Source organism: Oncorhynchus gorbuscha, linkage group LG07 (assembly GCF_021184085.1).
Source record: "Oncorhynchus gorbuscha isolate QuinsamMale2020 ecotype Even-year linkage group LG07, OgorEven_v1.0, whole genome shotgun sequence".
Classification (NCBI taxonomy): Eukaryota; Metazoa; Chordata; class Actinopteri; order Salmoniformes; family Salmonidae; genus Oncorhynchus; species Oncorhynchus gorbuscha.
In genome coordinates, this window is record NC_060179.1 from 63044568 (window position 1) to 63069092 (window position 24525).

The 24525-nt window shown below is 48.3% G+C and overlaps 2 protein-coding genes across 7 annotated transcripts in view; one reads left to right on the plus strand and one right to left on the minus strand.

Annotated features, from left to right (window-relative positions):
- Positions 1-1075: 1075 nt before the first annotated feature.
- On the plus strand, positions 1076-7997 carry faap100 (FA core complex associated protein 100). 5 transcript variants are annotated; one of them, XM_046357151.1, is made up of 10 exons: positions 1076-1144; positions 1276-1338; positions 1783-1949; positions 2277-2398; positions 2491-3428; positions 3500-3680; positions 3779-4748; positions 5079-5186; positions 5280-5366; positions 5550-7997. In XM_046357151.1, exons 2-10 carry the CDS (start codon positions 1299-1301, stop codon positions 5679-5681), a joined length of 2745 nt encoding a protein of 914 aa, XP_046213107.1. In that variant the 5' UTR covers positions 1076-1144; positions 1276-1298; the 3' UTR covers positions 5682-7997. The 5 variants fall into 5 exon arrangements, with proteins under 5 accessions (XP_046213107.1, XP_046213104.1, XP_046213106.1 ...); XM_046357148.1 differs by having other exon boundaries at positions 1084-1338; XM_046357150.1 differs by having other exon boundaries at positions 1084-1338; positions 3524-3680.
- Positions 7104-24525, minus strand: part of LOC124040206 (fascin-2-like) — a 32616-nt gene continuing 15194 nt past the window's right edge. For both annotated transcript variants that reach the window (XM_046357154.1, XM_046357155.1), the window contains 4 exons: positions 21514-21670; positions 9462-9583; positions 9148-9315; positions 7104-8957 (listed from right to left, as the gene is read on the minus strand). In XM_046357154.1, coding sequence (XP_046213110.1) covers positions 8755-8957; positions 9148-9315; positions 9462-9583; positions 21514-21670 — 650 coding nt within the window. In that variant the 3' untranslated portion in view covers positions 7104-8754. The remainder of the gene's footprint in view (positions 8958-9147; positions 9316-9461; positions 9584-21513; positions 21671-24525) is intronic.

Sequence of the window (24525 nt, forward strand, 5' to 3'; positions counted from 1 at the left end):
CAGAAGGGCATCTTCTGAGGCTGAGGGGTACTTTTCCAACGGCTCATGGTGCTGCATGGAGATCACAAGCTCGTAACCTGGGCAGCAGTGTTACAATTGAGAGATTAGCCTATACGGAGACTACCTCAGACCACTGTGAACAGTTATTGAGAGATTAGCCTATACGGAGACTACCTCAGACCACTGTGAACAGTTATTGAGAGATTAGCCTCTACGGAGACTACCTCAGACCACTGAACAGTTATTGAGAGATTAGCCTATACGGAGACTACCTCAGACCACTGTGAACAGTTATTGAGAGATTAGCCTATACGGAGACTACTTCAGACCACTGAACAGTTATTGAGAGATTAGCCTATACGGAGACTACCTCAGACCACTGTGAACAGTTATTGAGAGATTAGCCTATACGGAGACTACCTCAGACCACTGTGAACAGTTATTGAGAGATTAGCCTATACGGAGACTACCTCAGACCACTGTGAACAGTTATTGTAAAGTGTGGGAATAAGTTTATGGGAGATTTAGCCTAACTGTAACCTATCCCTTGTTCATTTCAAAGTCCATATGTTCATGACCCGGTTCATATAAATCATATCAAATTATTTTACATTTAAATTAACCCCTCCTATAGAATATGCTTTGGCAAGATTACGAGTGATTAAATAAATATCAAAATTTTCTATAAACAAATATTGAGTGGCAAAGACTTCAGTGGTCATATATAATTCAGAGTCACCAAACATATATTCTGTTTCATTATTCCTAGTATATACACACACTACTCGTTATGATTGCAGACAGAACCCAGAGAATTGGAGGGTACAATGTTGAATTAGTCACATTTTGAGAAGGTGCATACATGGGGGTGTCCACATCACCCAGAGACATGCCCATGCTGTAGAGATACACCTAGCAAACTTCACTGTTGTAGGCATAATACAGCTAGTGCCATCTAGACTTGCGCTGGCAAACAAATCCATTACATTAGCTACCTAAATGTGACGTAAACTCAACTGAGGAGTAATAGAGACTTTTAACTTGAAAACGTGCAGGATACTTATTTTTCCGGTTTCACCGACTTCCGTTTTTTTATATACTGGGTTAGGCTTGTTCGTGTAGCACTCCTAACAAGTGGTTTGGTGTACGTTTTTTTTTGTGAGAGGAAACTGCCAAAACTCTGAAAGGCATTATTTTATGTCAGAATTTCAACAAGATTTGTTCAAGCCTAAAATGTTAGTTCGTAATCGTAACCTGGTGTTTGTATGTTCACAGATGAAATTTCACGTTTACGTGTAATGTTTCACGCATGGCTTTTCTTACAGATCCTAACGATACGTAAGTTCAACCTTTTGGCAGCTATCTGGCTCCGTACATAACGCTTTCAACCAAGACTTTACAATAACTAAAAGCTTACGATCGCATCGCACTAAAACGTGTTCTAAAATTTGGCCTGCGATGTTGTGATTGCTTGGAGGCTCATGACGTTTTACGTTGGTATTGGTGTTTGGGTAATGGATTTAAAAAAAAGTTTGGAACGCTGATTGGTCAGAAACAACACATACGGAGTTTTGCATCCGTCAACAACCAGTTGATGTTTTTTTCAATCAAGCTACAGCACTGAAACGACCTAAACATTGGTATTATGGACATAACTAGTTAGTAAATAAGTTGCTGATATCATCACTTTGATTGCACAATACATTTCCTAATTGTGACTATAAAGATAATTTGAATAATCTTTCTTGGTTGAATAATCTTTCTGACCTGTTATTTTTCCAGTTCTCTCGGCTATGGAGGCGAGATGTGCTGTTGTTGAGACTTGGGCTGAGTTCGGATGTCCTTCGCCGGGTACAGCTGCTAAAGTGATCTGGTCTGGGGAAGATGTGTTGATTTGCACTGGGGGCGACGAGGTGTCGGTCTTCAACACACAAGAGCTGAAACTGACGGTAAGGCTGAATCTCAAACCATACACTTCGCCCGCTTCAATTAAAGAACAACAGGCGACACATTCACTCAGGTGAATAACAGGTGAACTGATTATTGATGAACATTCAGGTGAGTAGCAGGTAATATAATGACAAGGAACTGATTATTGATAAACACTGAAATTAATAGCAGCAGGTGATACAATTACAATAAACAGATTATTTGTGAACAGGGGTAAATAGCAGGTGAACTGATTATTGATTACCGCTGAAGTTGCAGTAACAGGCTGTCAAATATATCTGATATTCTTCATGGACAAGAAACACTCATCTTGTCTGGTATTCCAGGCTGTTCTTCAGTTCCTGAGTCCAGTGTGTCACATGGTGCTGAGTGAGGACAAGCAGTCTGTCTATGCTGTCTGTGAGAGTGATGGGGTGTACTGTGTCAGTCTACCAACTCTGCACCCTAAGTATGAACCTCTTCATTTGAACTATGGAGACTGACCATGCAAAAATGACATGTATATTTGATTACCCTCTCCCCCTTGTCCTGTCTCACCAGGTCTCCCACTCCCCCAGCTGACCAATCCCCTGGCCCTGCTCTGATCAAGGTGTCGTCTAATTCGCTGGCAGCCAGAGACGAGGGGGTGTGTTCTCTGATTGAGGTGGGAGGGTCCGGTGGGACCTTGGTGACCGTCTCCCTGAGAGACGCAGCCTGGTGGTTTACTCTCTATAAAGCAGCTGACCACCAGAAACTGACTCAGTTTAGTCTACCTGTCGTTTCAGTTGGTCCCGCAGGACTGGTCATGAGACCTGTGTTAGCGTGCGTTTACAGCAGTGATGCACCACTCTTATCATCTTCATCATCCTCAACAACAACAAAACTACCACCTTTGTCATCATCATTAGGCGTCAAACATTTTCTCCTGGAGCCTCTCCTCTTCAAGCTCCTCTTCGGCGTCGATGCTGCCCTCATCAACTCCCCCATGATCCTTTGCGGCCTGCCTGATGGGCGTCTCTGCTCCCTCCCCTTACTTCTCCCAGGACGATCAGGCCCCTGCGTTAGAGTTCTACACAGCATGGAGCAGCCAATCATGTTTATCGGAACCACGACCGGGACAAATTATGGTCCACAGTGTTTGGTGGCAGTAGGCCAATGGGGGAGGGTGGTGCTGGTCAGAACCTGTGAAGGGGGGCCGGAGGAGGGGGGCAAGGTACCAGCATTAACAGAGGGGTGTGTGTCGGGGCCTGTGGTGTGTGTGTGTGCAGGCAGGGAGGGCCTGTACTACAGCACAGGGTCAGATCTTCTAGCCCTGGATCTCCCAGGGGTGCGAGAGGAAGCTCCAAAGCCAGAAGAGAGCCTGGTGGTCGGCCACGGGGAGAGGCAAGGCCAGGGACAGGCCATGGTGAAAGCAAGGGAGTCTGCTACCCTACAGAGTCCTGTCAGCCTTAATGTCTGCAGGGTCATTGCCCTGGCTGGGCCCTCACACAATGCCTCAGGTAAAGTGTGTGTTCAGCTCAACCAATATTTTCTGCAACCGATCTTTGTTATCAAGTTTGTTTTCTTTCAGATCATGTTTGTGTGTGTGTTACAGGCATAGTGCAGTTGGTGGCTTTGTCTCTCCGGGGGAGGCTCCAGCGTTTAACCCTGCCTAAGGGGACAGAGACAGGGGGCATACCCAGGCTCCCCTTATCACAGGTGGGACAGAGAGTGAGGGACCTCCTTGCAGCCATTGGAGATGTGTGTGAGAGGTGAGGAGGCATGCAGTAGATTTAACATGTTTTATTCAGATGAATAGTACTTATTTAACATGTTAATTTACTTGTATGTGCTCTTGCTTGTCCCACAGAGCATCTGTGTTGAAAAGCACCATACAGTCCAAAAACCACTCCCTCAGACACCTGAATCAGGTGCTCAATGTCTGCTGCCTACTGCTAGCAAATCAGAACAGTGGAGAGCAGCTCCTGGTCAGCAAGAAGCCAATCAGGTGTCACGTTGTTGCCAAGTGGAGCCGCCTGCTACAGAGAGACTCCCTGAATCTGACCTGTGTTCTGGCCAATTCTAGTCCTTACATTCTAGAACGGAACTGGACGTTCTGTGTGAGAGTTCTACCATTATCCTACCCTCTTCCTGCAGGGGGGGTGAACACCTCTCAAACATTCTCATTCCCATTCCAGAAACTAGAACCGGGTGGGAGAATGGAAGTGTCGTTGCCCCTAACAGTGGCGGGGGACACATCTTTCCCTGTGACGGTTAGCTGCTCGCTCACCTACTCCCTGCAAAGCCTGCTGGGGTCTGAGGAGCTGTCCCGCCTCCTGGCTAATGGGGAGCTGGCATCTCGTCTGGGATTGGAGGGTGGATGGGTCAGTCTGCCCCTTGACACGCTGACAGTGGATTGGCTGGATGCTCTGCAGGTGACCGGGACCACGCCCCCTCACAGGGACCCAAACAGACCCCCCATTTCCCCAGATACCACCTCGATGGATATCGTTGAGGCCTTCGTGAGCACCCATCGGAGCAGGGGTTCTGGGAGGGGGGATGGAGAAGGAGGAGGAGAGAGGATGGTGGCGTCTGATGGGGGGCTGTTTTCAGCAAGCATCAAGGTCTCAACAGAGCTACTGAGAGGGACACTAGGACTGGAGCCAGCAGGCTCTGCTGGCCCTTCTCAGGGTGTGTGTGGCTCTGTGCTGGGCTGGCTGCTGTCACAGGGGACAGGAGGAGAGGACTGGAGGGGCAGAGGGGACAATGGAGGACAGGAAAGCTCTGTGGTCTACGCCCGGTGTCTAGGGCGACACACTGTCAAACTCACAGCCAAAGAGGTGTGTATTTATTTGATATTTTTTACATATCATGAAAACATGATTGTATTCATACTGGGTGTGTCAGTTGTGGTCCTTTAGCTCAGTTTGTAGAGAATGGCGCTTGTAACACCAGGGTAGTGGGTTTGATTCCCGGGGGACCACTCTTACATAAAATGTATGCATGCATGACTAAATCTCATTGGATAAAAAAAAAAAAAAGCGTCTGCATTTATTATATTATTATAGTTGTATCCTTTTAGACTCACTTTAAGGTAATGTTTAACTTTCCTGGGAGACTATTGTATGAGGTATGTTTGAGAATGACTGTACCTGTATGTTGTTGGCCAGGTAACTGTAGGGGACACCAGTGTTAAGGAGGCTGTGGAGGTGCGAGTGCAGTGCTCCTCCATGGCAGCCGTGTGTGGACTACACCATGCAGTGTTAAGCCGTGTTCAGGTAGGGAATCCCAACATGTGTGATTAACATTTGTGCCTGTTTGCTACATCAACCTCTCCCCCCTTACACCCTGTGTGTTGTGTGTGTTGAAAGACTCTTCTCCAGGGTAATGCTAGCACACAGGAGTCCTCTATGGGAGTCCAGGGACTGGGCTTGAGACAGGCCCTACAGCGGGCACAGGTGAGACCAGACTAACAGCAAACTACCTGGTAACATAAGGGTTGAAAAAAATACTCAAGCACATAAATCCTCAAACACACAAGAAACAGACAATCTGTAGTATTTTCTCAACTTTTCTCTGTGTCTATAGCCTTACCTCTTTCTCCTGTTCTTTATCTTCTTCCTTCTCCTCCACCCTGCCAGGTCCTATCTGAGCATCTCCAGGAGGCTCGTATCCCAGAAGCCATTGGACTGGGGATGACCACGGGACAAACCACCAAGACACTGTTCAGCGTTTACAGGCAACTCCGAGAGAACCCCCTCCTCATCCTCTGACACCGTTACCATCCCACATACGCTCCTCATACACAACATCCTCACACACAACATCCTCATCCACACATTTACAATCCTCTCCTCGTCTTCATTCTCAGCCCCACACTCACCATCCAATACATCTCCTGCAAAGGAGAAATAAATGACTGTTTGTCTCCCTCTGCTGTTTTAGTACACAAACAGCATTTATTTATTTATGTGAACGTTTGTAAAATAGTACATAGCAGGTGTGTGTGTGTGTGTGTGTGTGTGTGTGTGTGTGTGTGTGTGTGTGTGTGTGTGTGTGTGTGTGTGTGTGTGTGTGTGTGTGTGTGTGTGTGTGTGTGTGTGTGTGTGTGTGTGTGTGTGTGTGGATTAAAATGTACCTGTAAAGTTAGTTAAAACAACGGATTTGAAGAGTCACTTCACTGACAACATTATCCACACACGAAACACAACTTTTACACATCTCAGAGATGATTTTTATTATAGTTTTTCAAAACTTTTCAGAAAAATTAATATTAGAAAAGGATAAAACAAAAGACAAATGAAGTATGTATCATTGCCAAGTGACAGGCTGTAAATCACTAGCACTATACTCTTTCTAGGATGGTCGTGTAGTTTTGTTACACCTGATGTGTTACTGTTTCGATTGTGGGGAAAAGCCTGTAAAAATCTCAAACGACACCCATTACACTCCTCTATCCCATATAGAGGGCTCCTACTTATCACCTGAAGCCATTACTCTATATGTCTGTGTTTAGAAGTGGGCCTACTGCCCTACATGGGGAAGAGGGTAACGTTTGAGATGCAGCTGCCTGTCATGCTTGTTAATGTTACGATGCTAAGGAAGCTGTCCGCTAATGATGACTCAGCTACGATGAATTGATGACTTTCTGAGTTTATTATTACACACCTCTATACACTGTCACTCGCTTAGAAAGTCAGAATTGGCAAAACGACAGGGAAGAATGGAAGGGAACAATTTGTAAAACCAGAGAATCAAGTGAGAGTGGGTTGGAAGAGAGTGTAATAGACAATTGGTTTAAGGCACATTGGTTTTACACCAGAGTGTCTCTATAGGTATTTGTAGCATTGTGTGTATGTTCTGGAGTATTTGTAGCTGCTGTAGTAATAATGTATGCCATTTAGCAGATATATTTATCCACAGGGACTTACAGTCATGCATATATTTTACATATGGGTGGTACCAGGAATCAAACCCACTATCCTGGCATAGCAAACACTAAAGTGCCATGCTCTACCAACTGAGCTACAGATGACCAGTAGACACTTCCAAACTGAAAACCCAAGCCATGTCAACTCCTCTATAGCCTCATTTATACCTGGCACGAACATGCGTCCTCTTTCCTGATCTTTTCCACATTCTGTTTGTGCCCACATTTTCAGAAATATGTCTACACGTGGTATTAAAATGTTTCTCTTATCCATCTACTGTGACTACATTTCCTGGTCCCTCCCTGTATGCAAATTATTTGACAACTATTCTTTTCAAAATAATATTTATTTCTTTATTTTAAAGGGGCAATCAGCAGTTGCTACATCCATTTTTGGACTTATAAATTAAGGATATGTACCCATTGATTCTTGAAGAACTCCTGAGTGGTGCAGTGGTCTAAGGCACTGCATCTCAGTGCTAGAGGCATCACTACAGACCCTGGTTAGATTCCAAGCTGTATCATACCCGGCCGTGATTGGGAGTCCCTTAGGGCGGCGCCCGGAGTCATTAGGGTTTAGCCGGGGTAGGCCGTCATTGTAAATAAGAATTTGTTCTTATCTGACTTGGCTAACTAAATAAAGGTGAAATCAAAAGAATGAACTTGTAAGTGTCTCATGAGCTTAGTTTAACTATCAGAACCCAAAATATAAGTCCTTGCAGCTATAGCTCTGTTTATGAATTTGAGAGTGGTTACATTTCTCCAGCCCCATCCCTCAGCCTTTAACCAAAACGGGCGGGGAGTGTGCTTTGATATTGTTTCTACTGTTGATTGCTGCTTAAAGATACATATTGATGCCATAAGTCAATAGTGCCAGCTGTCAGTGATTTTAGAAGGCTGGATAATGATGATTTAAATGGTTTCATTGTCCAGAGCCCGGTTTCCCAAAAGCACCTTGAGGCCTAAGTTCATTGTTAGAACCATAGGATCCTATAATTCTAAGTTGAACTTAGCCTTAAGATGCTTTTGGGAGACCAGGCCCAAATCTGTCTACACTTGTAAGATATCAGACCCACAATGTGTCTTTTAATGCATCCGGTCTATGCGATTAAAATACAAATTTTAATACCATGTATAGACATATTTCTGAAAATGTAGGCACAATCAGAATGTGAGAATGTGGACCACGACAGGACAAAGAACGCATATTAGCGCCAAGTATAAACAAAGCAATGTGTTGACAATGGAAATATTAGTAGTTGTATTGCTGTTGTGAATAGTGTTGTTGTAGCTAAAATAATGTTGCAAAATGAAAACCCAAGCCATGACTAGTCCTCTATGTGTGAGTATGGTACTTACTCTGAACCCTGACTTTTACTAGTAACATGCTAATTTAAAAAAACATTTTTTTAAAACCTCATAAGCCTATAAAGCATAGTGTTGTTTGGAATCTGCCGTTGACTCACTGAACAGTGTTGACTCCAGCAAACATGATTCATTTCTTCTGACCAGGCTCTTCTGAGCTGAAAACTTGAGACCTCTGCCTTATTTTAAATGAACATTTTAGTCATTAAGCAGACACTCTTATCCAGAGTGACTTACAATTAGTGCATTCATTTAAACGCATGTCTTCCCTCGACCTCCCCTGTAAAAAGAGTCTGTTTTCTCTTTGTGCCTTCTTCATTGGCTGGCATGCCAGGAGTAGGTTGAGGGGAGTGACATGGGCAGAAAGGGACCTATGGGAGAGGGCAGAAGTTGCCACTAACTACTAGTCTAGGGTCAGATATTCTTTACCAATCAGTTCATTCATTCTTAGGACATGGGGGTTAGGGTAATCTGATAATCTGCCCCAATCTGATCCTAGATCTGTGGTTAGGGGTAACCTCCGGCAGGGTAGGAGAGTGGCCCCATATCGGTCAGTACTCCCAGAGGGCAGAGCTGTCGGGGGTAACCCCGTCGCCCTTCAGCATGCCCCCCTGGCCTCGCAGGTATCTGCCGTTCTTGCCTCGGATGGCAATGCGTCCGTGCTCCAGGAACTCAAATGAGAAGTCATCTGGTGTCTCTCCGTCTGAACATACCAGACCACTGCTGTTCACATACCAGAACCTCCCTCCCTCACCTACAAGAGGTTAGTTAGAGAGAGACAACATGGACTGGCAGCACTATATGAAAGGCCTTTACACGTCAAGACAGATTGAAGCAGAAAGCAATAGATTAAAAGAAGCAGTTGCACAAAACTTCTTACATTCTTCATGAAAAATGCATTGAATTCTATGCAATAAGATAGAATGTGCATATCATATCCTCACCTTTGATGTGGTATGCCCCATCACTGAAATGCAGTGTGAAGATGTCATAGACTGATCTGTTGGCATCCAGCGTGTTGGAGTTCTTATGGTGGCAGATGAAGCCGTTCAACCCTCGCAGGATCAGCATGGGACGGTTTATCAGCTTCAGAATCAACTTCTCATCCTCACCTGATCAGGGAAGAGAGGGAGGGGAAAGAGAGGGAAGGAGGAGGAAGAGAGGTAGAGGTAGAAATTAAGGAGAGAGGAAGGAATATTAGGTTTAAAAAGCATAAGAACCATGGAACCCACTCACCCACTTAGACACAAACACTTACCTATGGAGTCGCTGATGGCTGCTAGTTGGCCGTTCTTCTTGGTGCAGATGTATTTCCCGTTACTGGCTCTTAGTGCCACCCTGCGGCCCATCCACTCCACTGCAAACATGGTGTTGGCAGACCTGGATAATAAATGGTTAGTGTTGTGACTGGAGCTAGGGTTAGTGTTGTGACTGGAGCTAGGGTTAGGGTTGTGACTGGAGCTGGGGTTAGTGTTGTGACTGGAGCTAGGGTTAGGGTTGTGACTGGAGCTGGGGTTAGTGTTGTGACTGGAGCTAAGGTTAGGGTTGTGACTGGAGCTGGGGTTAGTGTTGTGACTGGAGCTAGGGTTAGGGTTGTGACTGGAGTTGGGGTTAGTGTTGTGACTGGAGCTAAGGTTAGGGTTGTGACTGGAGCTGGGGTTAGTGTTGTGACTGGAGCTAGGGTTAGGGTTGTGACTGGAGCTGGGGTTAGTGTTGTGACTGGAGCTAGGGTTAGGGTTGTGACTGGAGCTGGGGTTAGTGTTGTGACTGGAGCTAAGGTTAGTGTTGTGACTGGAGCTAGGGTTAGGGTTGTGACTGGAGCTAGGGTTAGGGTTGTGACTGGAGCTGGGGTTAGTGTTGTGACTGGAGCTAAGGTTAGTGTTGTGACTGGAGCTAGGGTTAGGGTTGTGACTGGAGCTAGGGTTAGTGTTATGACTGGAGCTAGGGTTAGGGTTGAGACTGGAGCTAGGGTTAGTGTTGTGACTGGAGCTAGGGTTAGTGTTGTGACTGGAGCTAGGGTTAGTGTTGTGACTGGACCTAGGGTTAGGGTTGTGACTGGAGCTGGGGTTAGGGTTCTGACTGGAGCTAGGTTTAGGATTGTGACTGGAGCTAGGGTTAGGGTTGTGACTGGAGCTAGGGTTAGTGTTGTGACTGGAGCTAGGGTTAGTGTTGTGACTGGACCTAGGGTTAGGGTTGTGACTGGAGCTACGGTTAGGGTTGTGACTGGAGCTGGGGTTAGGGTTGTGACTGGAGCTAGGTTTAGGGTTGTGACTGGAGCTAGGGTTAGTGTTGTGACTGGAGCTAGGGTTAGTGTTGTGACTGGAGCTAGGGTTAGTGTTGTGACTGGAGCTAGGGTTAGGGTTGTGACTGGAGCTAGGTTTAGGGTTGTGACTGGAGCTAGGGTTAGTGTTGTGACTGGAGCTAGGGTTAGTGTTGTGACTGGAGCAAGGGTTAGTGTTGTGACTGGAGCTAGGGTTAGTGTTGTGACTGGAGCTGGGGTTAGGGTTGTGACTGGAGCTAGGTTTAGGGTTGTGACTGGAGCTAGGGTTAGTGTTGTGACTGGAGCTAGGGATAGGGCTGTGACTGGAGCTAGGGTTAGTGTTGTGACTGGAGCTAGGGTTAGGGTTGTGACTGGAGCTAGGGTTAGGGTTGTGACTGGAGCTAGGGTTAGTGTTGTGACTGGAGCAAGGGTTAGGGTTGTGACTGGAGCAAGGGTTAGTGTTGTGACTGGAGCTAGGGTTAGGGTTGTGACTGGAGCTGGGGTTAGGGTTGTGACTGGAGCTAGGTTTAGGGTTGTGACTGGAGCTAGGGTTAGTGTTGTGACTGGAGCTAGGGATAGGGCTGTGACTGGAGCTAGGGTTAGTGTTGTGACTGGAGCTAGGGTTAGGGTTGTGACTGGAGCTAGGGTTAGGGTTGTGAATGGAACTAGGGTTAGGGTTGTGACTGGAGCTAGGGTTAGTGTTGTGACTGGAGCTAGGGTTAGTGTTGTGGCCAGAGCTAGGGTTAGGGTTGTGACTGGAGCTCGGGTTAGTGTTGTGGCTAGAGCTAGGGTTAGGGTTATGACTGGAGCGGTTGTGACTGGACCTATGGTTAGGGTTGTGACTGGAGCTCGGGTTAGGGTTGTGACTGGAGCTAGGGTTAGTGTTGTGACTGGAGCTAGGGTTAGGGTTGTGACTGGAGCTAGGTTTAGGTTTGTGACTGGAGCTAGGGCTAAGGTTGTGACTGGAGCTAGGGTTAGGGTTATGACTGGAGCGGTTTTGACTGGAGCTATGGTTAGGGTTGTGACTGGAGCTCGGGTTAGGGTTGTGACTGGAACTAGGGTTAGTGTTGTGACTGGAGTTCGGGTTAGGGTTGTGACTGGAGCTAGGGCTAGGATTGTGACTGGAGCTAGGGTTAGTGTTGTGACTGGAGCTAGGGTTAGTGTTGTGACTGGAGCTAGGGTTAGTGTTGTGACTGGAGCTAGGGTTAGGGTTTTGACTGGAGCTCGGGTTAGGGTTGTGAATGGAACTAGGGTTAGGGTTGTGACTGGAGCTAGGTTTAGTGTTGTGACTGGAGATCGGGTTAGTGTAGTGACTGGAGCTAGGGTTAGTGTTGTGACTGGAGCTAGGTTTAGGGTTGTGACTGGAGCTAGGGTTAGTGTTGTGACTGGAGCTAGGGTTAGTGTTGTGCTGGGAGCTGGGGTTAGGGTTGTGACTGGAGCTCGGGTTAGTGTTGTGACTGGAGCTAGGGTTAGGGTTGTGACTGGAGCTCGGGTTAGTGTTGTCACTGGAGCTAGGGTTAGGGTTGTGACTGGAGCTCGGGTTAGGGTTGTGACTGGAGCTCGGGTTAGTGTTGTGACTGGAGCTAGGGTAGGGTTGTGACTGGAGCTAGGGTTAGTGTTGTGACTGGAGCTAGGGTTAGGGTTCTGACTGGAGCTCGGTTAGGGTTGTAACTGGAGCTAGGGCTAGGATTGTGACTGGAGCTAGAGTTAAGGTTGTGACTGGAGCTAGGGTTAGTGTTGTGACTGGAGCTAGGGTTAGGGTTGTGACTGGAGCTAGGGTTAGTGTTTTGACTGGAGCTAGGGTTAGTGTTGTGACTGGAGCTAGGGTTAGGGTTGTGACTGGAGCTAGGGTTAGTGTTGTGACTGGAGCTCGGGTTAGTGTAGTGACTGGAGCTAGGGTTAGTGTTGTGACTGGAGCTAGGTTTAGGGTTGTGACTGGAGCTAGGGTTAGTGTTGTGACTGGAGCTAGGGTTAGTGTTGTGCCGGGAGCTGGGGTTAGGGTTGTGACTGGAGCTCGGGTTAGTGTTGTGACTGGAGCTAGGGTTAGGGCTGTGACTGGAGCTCGGTTAGGGTTGTGACTGGAGCTAGGGCTAGGATTGTGACTGGAGCTAGAGTTAAGGTTGTGACTGGAGCTAGGGTTAGTGTTGTGACTGGAGCTAGGGTTAGGGTTGTGACTGGAGCTAGGGTTAGTGTTTTGACTGGAGCTTGGGTTAGTGTTGTGACTGGAGCTAGGATTAGGGTTGTGACTGGAGCTAGGGTTAGTGTTGTGACTGGAGCTCGGGTTAGTGTAGTGACTGGAGCTAGGTTTAGGGTTGTGACTGGAGCTAGGGTTAGTGTTGTGACTGGAGCTAGGGTTAGTGTTGTGACGGGAGCTGTGGTTAGGGTTGTGACTGGAGCTAGGGTTAGTGTTGTGACTGGAGCTCGGGTTAGTGTAGTGACTGGAGCTAGGGTTAGTGTTGTGACTGGAGCTAGGTTTAGGGTTGTGACTGGAGCTAGGGTTAGTGTTGTGACTGGAGCTAGGGTTAGTGTTGTGACGGGAGCTGGGGTTAGGGTTGTGACTGGAGCTAGGGTTAGTGTTGTGACTGGAGCTCGTGTTAGTGTTGTGACTGGAGCTAGGGTTAGTGTTGTGACTGGAGCTCGGTTTAGTGTAGTGACTGGAGCTAGGGTTAGTGTTGTGACGGGAGCTGGGGTTAGTGTTGTGACGGGAGCTGGGGTTAGTGTTGTGACTGGAGCTCGGGTTAGTGTAGTGACTGGAGCTAGGGATAGGGCTGTGACTGGAGCTAGGTTTAGGGTTGTGACTGGAGCTAGGGTTAGGGTTGTGACTGGAGCTAGGGTAAGGGTTGTGACTGTAGCTAGGGTTAGTGTTGTGACTGGAGTTAGGGTTAGGGTTGTGACTGGAGCTCGGGTTAGTGTTGTCACTGGAGCTAGGGTTAGGGTTGTGACTGGAGCTCGGGTTAGGGTTGTGACTGGAGCTCGGGTTAGTGTTGTGACTGGAGCTAGGGTAGGGTTGTGACTGGAGCTAGGGTTAGTGTTGTGACTGGAGCTAGGGTTAGGGTTCTGACTGGAGCTCGGTTAGGGTTGTAACTGGAGCTAGGGCTAGGATTGTGACTGGAGCTAGAGTTAAGGTTGTGACTGGAGCTAGGGTTAGTGTTGTGACTGGAGCTAGGGTTAGGGTTGTGACTGGAGCTAGGGTTAGTGTTTTGACTGGAGCTAGGGTTAGTGTTGTGACTGGAGCTAGGGTTAGGGTTGTGACTGGAGCTAGGGTTAGTGTAGTGACTGGAGCTAGGGTTAGTGTTGTGACTGGAGCTAGGTTTAGGGTTGTGACTGGAGCTAGGGTTAGTGTTGTGACTGGAGCTAGGGTTAGTGTTGTGTGACTGGAGCTGGGGTTAGGTTGTGACTGGAGCTCGGGTTAGTGTTGTGACTGGAGCTAGGGTTAGGGCTGTGACTGGAGCTCGGTTAGGGTTGTGACTGGAGCTAGGGCTAGGATTGTGACTGGAGCTAGAGTTAAGGTTGTGACTGGAGCTAGGGTTAGTGTTGTGACTGGAGCTAGGGTTAGGGTTGTGACTGGAGCTAGGGTTAGTGTTTTGACTGGAGCTTGGGTTAGTGTTGTGACTGGAGCTAGGATTAGGGTTGTGACTGGAGCTAGGGTTAGTGTTGTGACTGGAGCTCGGGTTAGTGTAGTGACTGGAGCTAGGGTTAGTGTTGTGACTGGAGCTAGGTTTAGGGTTGTGACTGGAGCTAGGGTTAGTGTTGTGACTGGAGCTAGGGTTAGTGTTGTGACGGGAGCTGTGGTTAGGGTTGTGACTGGAGCTAGGGTTAGTGTTGTGACTGGAGCTCGGGTTAGTGTAGTGACTGGAGCTAGGGTTAGTGTTGTGACTGGAGCTAGGTTTAGGGTTGTGACTGGAGCTAGGGTTAGTGTTGTGACTGGAGCTAGGGTTAGTGTTGTGACTGGAGCTGGGGTTAGGGTTGTGACTGGAGCTAGGGTTAGTGTTGTGACTGGAGCTCGTGTTAGTGTTGTGACTGGAGCTAGGGTTAGTGTTGTGACTGGAGCTCGGTTTAGTGTAGTGACTGGAGCTAGGGTTAGTGTTGTGACGGGAGCTGGGGTTAGTGTTGTGACGGGAGCTGGGGTTAGTGTTGTGACTGGAGCTCGGGTTAGTGTAGTGACTGGAGCTAGGGATAGGGCTGTGACTGGAGCTAGGTTTAGGGTTGTGACTGGAGCTAGGGTTAGGGTTGTGACTGGAGCTAGGGTAAGGGTTGTGACTGTAGCTAGGGTTAGTGTTGTGACTGGAGTTAGGGTTAGGGTTGTGACTGGAGCTAGGGTTAGGGTTGTGACTGGAGCTAGGGTTAGTGTTGTGACTGGAGTTAGGGTTAGGGTTGTGACTGGAGCTAGGGTTAGTGTTGTGACTGGAGTTAGGGTTAGGGTTGTGACTGGAGCCAGGGTTAGGGTTGTGACTGGAGCAAGGGTTAGTGTTGTGACTGGAGCTAGGGTTAGGGTTGTGACTGGAGCTGGGGTTAGGGTTGTGACTGGAGCTAGGGTTAGTGTTGTGACTGGAGCTAGGGATAGGGGGTTGTGACTGGAGCTAGGGTTAGTGTTGTGACTGGAGCTAGGGTTAGGGTTGTGACTGGAGCTGTGACTGGGGTTAGGGTTGTGAATGGAACTAGGGTTAGGGTTGTGACTGGAGCTAGGGTTAGTGTTGTGACTGGAGCTAGGGTTAGTGTTGTGGCTAGAGCTAGGGTTAGGGTTGTGACTGGAGCTCGGGTTAGTGTTGTGGCTAGAGCTAGGGTTAGGGTTATGACTGGAGCGGTTGTGACTGGAGCTAGGGCTAGGATTGTGACTGGAGCTAGGGTTAGTGTTGTGACTGGAGCTAGGGTAAGGGTTGTGACTGGAGCTAGGGTAAGGGTTGTGACTGGAGCTAGGGTTAGTGTTGTGACTGGAGCTAGGGTTAGGGTTGTGACTGGAGCTAGGGTTAGTGTTGTAGGGTTAGTGTTGTGGACTGGAGCTAGGGTTAGGGTTGTGACTGGAGCTAGGGTTAGTGTTGTGACTGGAGCTAGGGTTAGGGTTGTGACTGGAGCTAGGGTAAGGGTTGTGACTGGAGCTAGGGTTAGTGTTGTGACTGGAGCTAGGGTTAGTGTTGTGACTGGAGCTAGGGTTAGGGTTGTGACTGGAGCTAGGGTAAGGGTTGTGACTGTAGCTAGGGTTAGTGTTGTGACTGGAGTTAGGGTTAGGGTTGTGACTGGAGCTCGGGTTAGTGTTGTCACTGGAGCTAGGGTTAGGGTTGTGACTGGAGCTCGGGTTAGGGTTGTGACTGGAGCTCGGGTTAGTGTTGTGACTGGAGCTAGGGTAGGGTTGTGACTGGAGCTAGGGTTAGTGTTGTGACTGGAGCTAGGGTTAGGGTTCTGACTGGAGGGTTAGGGTTGTAACTGGAGAGGGCTAGGATTGTGACTGGAGCTAGAGTTAAGGTTGTGACTGGAGCTAGGGTTGACTGGAGCTAGGTTAGGTTGTGACTGGAGCTAGGGTTGTTGTGTGGAGCTGGAGCTAGGGTTAGGGTTGTGACTGGAGCTAGGGTTAGTGTTTTGACTGGAGCTAGGGTTAGTGTTGTGACTGGAGCTAGGGTTAGGGTTGTGACTGGAGCTAGGGTTAGTGTTGTGACTGGAGCTCGGGTTAGTGTAGTGACTGGAGCTAGGGTTAGTGTTGTGACTGGAGCTAGGTTTAGGGTTGTGACTGGAGCTAGGGTTAGTGTTGTGACTGGAGCTAGGGTTAGTGTTGTGCCGGGAGCTGGGGTTAGGGGGTTGTGACTGGAGCTCGGGTTAGTGTTGTGACTGGAGCTAGGGTTAGGGCTGTGACTGGAGCTCGGTTAGGGTTGTGACTGGAGCTAGGGCTAGGATTGTGACTGGAGCTAGAGTTAAGGTTGTGACTGGAGCTAGGGTTAGTGTTGTGACTGGAGCTAGGGTTAGGGTTGTGACTGGAGCTAGGGTTAGTGTTTTGACTGGAGCTTGGGTTAGTGTTGTGACTGGAGCTAGGATTAGGGTGTGACTGGAGCTAGGGACTGGAGACTGGAGCTAGGGTTAGTGTTGTGACTGGAGCTAGGGTTAGGGTTGTGACTGGAGCTAGGGTTGTGACTGAGCTAGGGTTAGTGTTGTGACTGGAGTTAGGGTTAGGGTTGTGACTGGAGCTCGGGTTAGTGTTGTCACTGGAGCTAGGGTTAGGGTTGTGACTGGAGCTGGGGTTAGGGTTGTGACTGGAGCTCGGGTTAGTGTTGTGACTGGAGCTAGGGTAGGGTTGTGACTGGAGCTAGGGTTAGTGTTGTGACTGGAGCTAGGGTTAGGGTTCTGACTGGAGCTCGGTTAGGGTTGTAACTGAGCTAGGGCTAGGATTGTGACTGGAGCTAGAGTTAAGGTTGTGACTGGAGCTAGGGTTAGTGTTGTGACTGGAGCTAGGGTTAGGGTTGTGACTGGAGCTAGGGTTAGGGTTTTTGACTGGAGCTAGGGTTAGTGTTGTGACTGGAGCTGGAGGGTTAGGGTTGTGACTGGAGCTAGGGTTAGTGTTGTGACTGGAGCTGGAGTTAGGGTTAGTGTAGTGACTGGAGCTAGGGTTAGTGTTGTGACTGGAGCTAGGTTAGGGTTGTGACTGGAGCTAGGGTTAGTGTTGTGACTGGAGCTAGGGTTAGTGTTGTGCTGGAGCTGGGGTTAGGGTTGTGACTGGAGCTAGGGTTAGTGTTGTGACTGGAGCTAGGGTTAGGGTTGTGACTGGAGCTGGGGTTAGGGTTGTGACTGGAGCTAGGGTTAGGGTTGTGACTGGAGCTAGGGTTAGTGTTGTGACTGGAGCTAGGGTTAGTGTTGTGACTGGAGCTAGGGTTAGGGTTGTGACTGGAGCTAGGGTTAGGGTTGTGACTGGAGCTAGGGTTAGTGTTGTGACTGGAGCTAGGGTTAGGGTTGTGACTGGAGCTAGGGTTAGTGTTGTCACTGGAGCTAGGGTTAGGGTTGTGACTGGAGCTCGGGTTAGGGTTGTGACTGGAGCTCGGGTTAGTGTTGTGACTGGAGCTAGGGTTAGGGTTGTGACTGGAGCTAGGGTTAGTGTTGTGACTGGAGCTAGGGTTAGGGTTGTGACTGGAGCTCGGTTAGGTTGTAAGCTGGAGCTAGGGCTAGGATTGTGACTGGAGCTAGAGTGACTAAGGTTGTGACTGGAGCTAGGGTTAGTGTTGTGACTGGAGCTAGGGTTAGGGTTGTGACTGGAGCTAGGGTTAGTGTTTTGACTGGAGCTAGGGTTAGTGTTGTGACTGGAGCTAGGGTTAGGGTTGTGACTGGAGCTAGGGTTAGTGTTGTGACTGGAGCTCGGGTTAGTGTAGTGACTGGAGCTAGGGTTAGTGTTGTGACTGGAGCTAGGTTTAGGGTTGTGACTGGAGCTAGGGTTAGTGTTGTGACTGGAGCTAGGGTTAGTGTTGTGCCGGGAGCTGGGGTTTAGGGTTGTGACTGGAGCTCGGGTTAGTGTTGTGACTGGAGCTAGGGTTAGGGCTGTGACTGGAGCTCGGTTAGGGTTGTGACTGGAGCTAGGGCTGGATTGTGACTGGAGCAGGAGCTAGAGTTAAGGTTGTGACTGGAGCTAGGGTTAGTGTTGTGACTGGAGCTAGGGTTAGGGTTGTGACTGGAGCTAGGGTTAGTGTTTTGACTGGAGCTTGGGTTAGTGTTGTGACTGGAGCTAGGATTAGGGTTGTGACTGGAGCTAGGGTTAGTGTTGTGACTGGAGCTCGGGTTAGTGTTGTGACTGGAGCTAGGGTTAGTGTTGTGACTGGAGCTAGGGTTAGGGTTGTGACTGGAGCTAGGGTTAGGGTTGTTGTGACTGGAGCTAGGGTTAGTGTTGTGACTGGACTAGGGAGCTGACTGGTTAGGGTTGTGACTGGAGCTAGGGTTAGTGTTGTGACTGGAGCTAGGGTTAGTGTTAGTGACTGGAGCTGGAGCTAGGGTTAGTGTTGTGACTGGAGCTAGGTTTAGGGTTGTGACTGGAGCTAGGGTTAGTGTTGTGACTGGAGCTAGGGTTAGTGTTGTGACGGGAGCTGGGGTTAGGGGGTTGTGACTGGAGCTAGGGTTAGTTGTTGTGACTGGAGCTCGGTTAGTGTTGTGACTGGAGCTAGGGTTAGTGTTGTGACTGGAGCTAGGGTTTAGGAGTGACTGGAGCTAGGGTTAGTGTTGTGACGGGAGCTGGGGTTAGTGTTGTGACGGGAGCTGGGGTTAGTGTTGTGGGGACTGGAGCTCGGGTTAGTGTAGTGACTGGAGCTAGGGATAGGGCTGTGACTGGAGCTAGGTTTAGGTTGTGACTGGAGCTAGGGTTAGGTTGTGACTGGAGCTAGGGTAAGGGTTGTGACTGTAGCTAGGGTTAGTGTTGTGACTGGAGTTAGGGTTAGGGTTGTGACTGGAGCTAGGGTTAGGGTTGTGACTGGAGCTAGGGTTAGTGTTGTGACTGGAGTTAGGGTTAGGGTTGTGACTGGAGCTAGGGTTAGTGTTGTGACTGGAGTTAGGGTTAGGGTTGTGACTGGAGCCAGGGTTAGGGTTGTGACTGGAGCAAGGGTTAGTGTTGTGACTGGAGCTAGGGTTAGGGTTGTGACTGGAGCTGGGGTTAGGGTTGTGACTGGAGCTAGGGTTAGTGTTGTGACTGGAGCTAGGGATAGGGCTGTGACTGGAGCTAGGGTTAGTGTTGTGACTGGAGCTAGGGTTAGGGTTGTGACTGGAGCTAGGGTTAGGGTTGTGAATGGAACTAGGGTTAGGGTTGTGACTGGAGCTAGGGTTAGTGTTGTGACTGGAGCTAGGGTTAGTGTTGTGGCTAGAGCTAGGGTTAGGGTTGTGACTGGAGCTCGGGTTAGTGTTGTGGCTAGAGCTAGGGTTAGGGTTATGACTGGAGCGGTTGTGACTGGAGCTAGGGCTAGGATTGTGACTGGAGCTAGGGTTAGTGTTGTGACTGGATCTAGGGTTAGGGTTGTGACTGGAGCTAGGTTTAGGTTTGTGACTGGAGCTAGGGCTAAGGTTGTGACTGGAGCTAGGGTTAGGGTTATGACTGGAGCGGTTTTGACTGGAGCTATGGTTAGGGTTGTGACTGGAGCTCGGGTTAGGGTTGTGACTGGAGCTAGGGTTAGTGTTGTGACTGGAGTTCGGGTTAGGGTTGTGACTGGAGCTAGGGCTAGGATTGTGACTGGAGCTAGGGTTAGTGTTGTGACTGGAGCTAGGGTTAGTGTTGTGACTGGAGCTAGGGTTAGTGTTGTGACTGGAGCTAGGGTTAGGGTTTTTGACTGGAGCTCGGGTTAGGGTTGTGAATGGAACTAGGGTTAGGGTTGTGACTGGAGCTAGGTTTAGGGTTGTGACTGGAGCTAGGTTTAGGGTTGTGACTGGAGCTAGGGTTAGTGTTGTGACTGGAGCTAGGGTTAGTGTTGTGCCGGGAGCTGGGGTTAGGGTTGTGACTGGAGCTCGGGTTAGTGTTGTGACTGGAGCTAGGGTTAGGGTTGTGACTGGAGCTCGGGTTAGTGTTGTGACTGGAGCTAGGGTTAGTGTTGTGACTGGAGCTCGGGTTAGGGTTGTGACTGGAGCTCGGGTTAGTGTTGTGACTGGAGCTAGGGTTAGGGCTGTGACTGGAGCTCAGGTTAGGGTTGTGACTGGAGCTAGGGTTAGTGTTGTGACTGGAGCTAGGGTTAGGGTTGTGACTGGAGCTCGGTTAGGGTTGTGACTGGAGCTAGGGCTAGGATTGTGACTGGAGCTAGAGTTAAGGTTGTGACTGGAGCTAGGGTTAGGGTTGTGACTGGAGCTAGGGTTAGGGTTGTGAATGGAGCTAGGGTTAGTGTTTTGACTGGAGCTTGGGTTAGTGTTGTGACTGGAGCTAGGGTTAGGGTTGTGACTGGAGCTAGGGTTAGTGTTGTGACTGGAGCTCGGGTTAGTGTAGTGACTGGAGCTAGGGTTAGTGTTGTGACTGGAGCTAGGTTTAGGGTTGTGACTGGAGCTAGGGTTAGTGTTGTGACTGGAGCTAGGGTTAGTGTTGTGACGGGAGCTGTGGTTAGGGTTGTAACTGGAGCTAGGGTTAGTGTTGTGACTGGAGCTCGGGTTAGTGTAGTGACTGGAGCTAGGGTTAGTGTTGTGACTGGAGCTAGGTTTAGGGTTGTGACTGGAGCTAGGGTTAGTGTTGTGACTGGAGCTAGGGTTAGTGTTGTGACGGGAGCTGGGGTTAGGGTTGTGACTGGAGCTCGGGTTAGTGTAGTGACTGGAGCTAGGGATAGGGCTGTGACTGGAGCTAGGTTTAGGGTTGTGACTGGAGCTAGGGTTAGGGTTGTGACTGGAGCTAGGGTAAGGGTTGTGACTGTAGCTAGGGTTAGTGTTGTGACTGGAGTTAGGGTTAGGGTTGTGACTGGAGCTAGGGTTAGGGTTGTGACTGGAGCTAGGGTTAGTGTTGTGACTGGAGTTAGGGTTAGGGTTGTGACTGGAGCTAGGGTTAGTGTTGTGACTGGAGTTAGGGTTAGGGTTGTGACTGGAGCTAGGGTTAGTGTTGTGACTGGAGTTAGGGTTAGTGTTGTGGCTGGAGCTAGGGTTAGGGTTGTGACTGGAGCTAGGGTTAGGGTTGTGACTGGAGCTAGGGTTAGGGTTGTGACTGGAGCTAGGGTTAGTGTTGTGACTGGAGTTAGGGTTAGGGTTGTGACTGGAGTTAGGTTTAGTGTTGTGGCTGGAGCTAGGGTTAGGGTTGTGACTGGAGCTATGGTTAGGGTTGTGACTGGAGCTAGGGTTAGGGTTGTGACTGGAGCTAGGGTTAGTGTTGTGACTGGAGTTAGGGTTAGGGTTGTGACTGGAGCTAGGGTTAGTTGTAGGGGTTAGTCTTAGGTTTAGAGCATGTGTCAAACTCATTCCACGGAGGGACGAGTGTCTGCGTGTTTCTGCTCCTCCCTTGTACTTGATTAATGAATTAAGGTCACTGATTGGTAAAGAAATCTCCACACCTGGTTGTTTAGGTCGTAATTGAAAGAAAAAAAGAAAAACCTGCAAACACTAGAGTTTGACACCTCTGGTTTAGAGGTAGAGTTACCTCTCTGTGGTCGTAGTCTGGATGCCTCCGTGGGCCACCAGGGCCCAGTATTTCCCCTCGTTGGTCCGAAACAGACACTTCCTGCTCTCCTTGTCAATCTCCATCTGGAACGTCTCCAGGTCCGTCTCGTCCTCCTGGTTTGCCGAGATACTCACACCTGGGAGGGGCCAGAGGTGTGAGGTCAGTCAAATTCAGTTCATGGTATGTTCAGTTCGAAATCAATCCAAGTTTTATTGATACTCATAACTGTCAATACAGGCTGTCTGAAATCCATGGGCACGCACGTTTACACACTCACACATGCATGCCCTTATACACCCACATGTGGATGGCCCGTAACCCACCATACTGTCAAAGACCTCTGTCCATTATGCAGAATACAAATAGCATTAACATTAATTAAAGACACAGGCATGCACGCAGACAGGCAGGCAGATTCTACCAACCCATTTACTAACAGTCTTCTGCACTAGGGTCCTCCTTAGTTACATTCAACCCAGCTTTCTAAAGCAACTATTGGCTTTGTCTAAAAAATAATATTCTCTATCTTATCACCAGGGCTTGTGTTTCTGTTTGATCAGATTCCCCTCTCATCTCAGCACTGCTTCACGCTTTATTGTCCAATTTCATGTGTGTGTGTGTGTGTGTGTGTGTGTGTGTGTGTGTGTGTGTGTGTGTGTGTGTGTGTGTGTGTGTGTGTGTGTGTGTGTGTGTGTGTGTGTGTGTGTGTGTGTGTGTGTGTGTGTGTGTGTGTGTGTGTGTGTCCATTTCACACCACATCATCACCATAACAGTCTGCTGAGCTCAGCTGTGATCAGACTACAGCCCATCTAAGAGAGAAAGAGGAGAGAATGAGAGAGAGGAAGAAGACAGGAAATCAGTGGGTATCAATATAAGCTTTTATACCTCAGTGGGTATCAATGGAAGGTTTTATAACTCAGGGGGTATCAATAGAAGGTTTTATAACTCTGGGTATCAATGGAAGGTTTTATAACTCAGGGGGTATCAATAGAAGGTTTTATAACTCTGGGTATCAATGGAAGGTTTAATACCTCAGGGGGTATCAATGGAAGGTTTAATACCTCAGGGGGTATCAATGAAAGGTTTTATAACTCAGGGGGTATCAATGGAAGGTTTTATAACTCAGGGGGTATCAATAGAAGGTTTTATAACTCAGGGGGTATCAATGGAAGGTTTAATACCTCGGGGTATCAATGGAAGGTTTTATAACTCAGGGGGTATCAATGGAAGGTTTTATAACTCAGGGGTATCAATAGAAGGTTTTATAACTCAGGGGGTATCAATGGAAGGTTTTATAACTCAGTGGGTATCAATGGAAGGTTTTATAACTCAGGGGTATCAATAGAAGGTTTTATAACTCAGGGGGTATCAATAGAAGGTTTTATAACTCAGGGGGTATCAATAGAAGGTTTAATAACTCAGGGGGTATCAATAGAAGGTTTTATAACTCAGTGGGTATCAATAGAAGGTTTTATAACTCAGGGGTATCAATAGAAGGTTTTATAACTCAGGGGGTATCAATAGAAGGTTTTATAACTCAGGGGGTATCAATAGAAGGTTTTATAACTCAGGGGGTATCAATAGAAGGTTTTATAACTCAGGGGGTATCAATAGAAGGTTTTATAACTCAGGGGGTATCAATGGAAGGTTTTAAGACTATCTGATACTGCATCTATCTGATATCTTGAAAGGCATTGCTGACACTACAGTTGGTCAATCATACCAAATGGTGCACACTGACTGCTACATAGCCTAGGGCAATGGTTTTCAAACCTCTCCTCAGGGATCCCCAGACGTTTAGCAATTTTGTTGTAACCCTGAACTAGCTGAGCTGATTCACTTAAGGTCTAGCTGTGGATAGTTAAAATACATTAAACATTTGTGGGTCCCCAAGGAGAGGTTCAAAAATCACTTGCCTAGGGTAGAGTGTGCTAGTCTACACTCTTAGAAAAAAAAGGTTATGTCTAGAACCTAAAAGGGATCTTAGGCTGTACCCATAGGAGAATCCTTTAAATAACTAAAAAGGGTTCTACCTAGAACCAAAAAGGGTTCTACCTGGAACCGAAAAGAGTTCTCCTATGGGGACAGCTGAAGAACCCTATTTGAACCCTTTCTTCTAAGAGTGTAGTGTAAGGTTTAAAACAGACCGCAGACCCATCTCCAATTCCTGGTGTTGGCCTACCTGGAAGCCCGCCCACCCGCCTGCCCACCCAAAACTGGATCAGGCACGACTAATACATCAGAGAGTCGCTCTGCCATCCATTATTAATGATGCCACAGCCCACTGTCCCTCTCTTTCTCTCTCTATCCCCCTCTCTCTCCCCTTTGTATCTTTCTCACTTGCTCTCCTCCATTGCTATTCTCATTTTTTTCTCTTTCTCTTTGTTTATTTCACTGCATCCTTTATCTGTCTATCAGACCGTAGCAGGATGATGTGTGTGTGTGTGTGTGTGTGTGTGTGTGTGTGTGTGTGTGTGTGTGTGTGTGTGTGTGTGTGTGTGTGTGTGTGTGTGTGTGTGTGTGTGTGTGTGTGTGTGTGTGTGTGTGTGTGTGTGTGTGTGTGTGTGTATTTGAGCGTTCGTCTCTCTTACAATTTCTTCCCAGACCAGATCGATGTACCCGAGGGAGTAGAGAGAGGTGACGACAGACATGATAACAGATCTGACCCACACACACACACACACACACACACACACACACACACACACACACACACACACACACACACACACACACACACACACACACACACACACACACACACACACACACACACACGCGCGCGCACATGGACACACACACACGCGCATGGACACACACACACGCGCATGGACACACACACACACACACACACACACACACACACACACACACACACACACACACACACACACACACACACACACACACACACACACACACACACACACACACACACACACACACACACACACACACACACACACACACACACACACACATGTGCATGGA

What these genes read in the sequence shown, in the direction of transcription:
- faap100 (XM_046357148.1), top strand. Translation starts at nt 1,266, where the DNA reads ATGTTCACAGATGAAATTTCACGTTTACGTGTAATGTTTCACGCATGG. An exon ending in CTTACAGATCCTAACGATAC is followed by an intron (nt 1,339 to 1,782) that starts GTAAGTTCAACC and finishes TTATTTTTCCAG; the next exon opens with TTCTCTCGGCTATGGAGGCG. An exon ending in GCCCTCACACAATGCCTCAG is followed by an intron (nt 3,429 to 3,499) that starts GTAAAGTGTGTG and finishes GTTTTCTTTCAG; the next exon opens with ATCATGTTTGTGTGTGTGTT.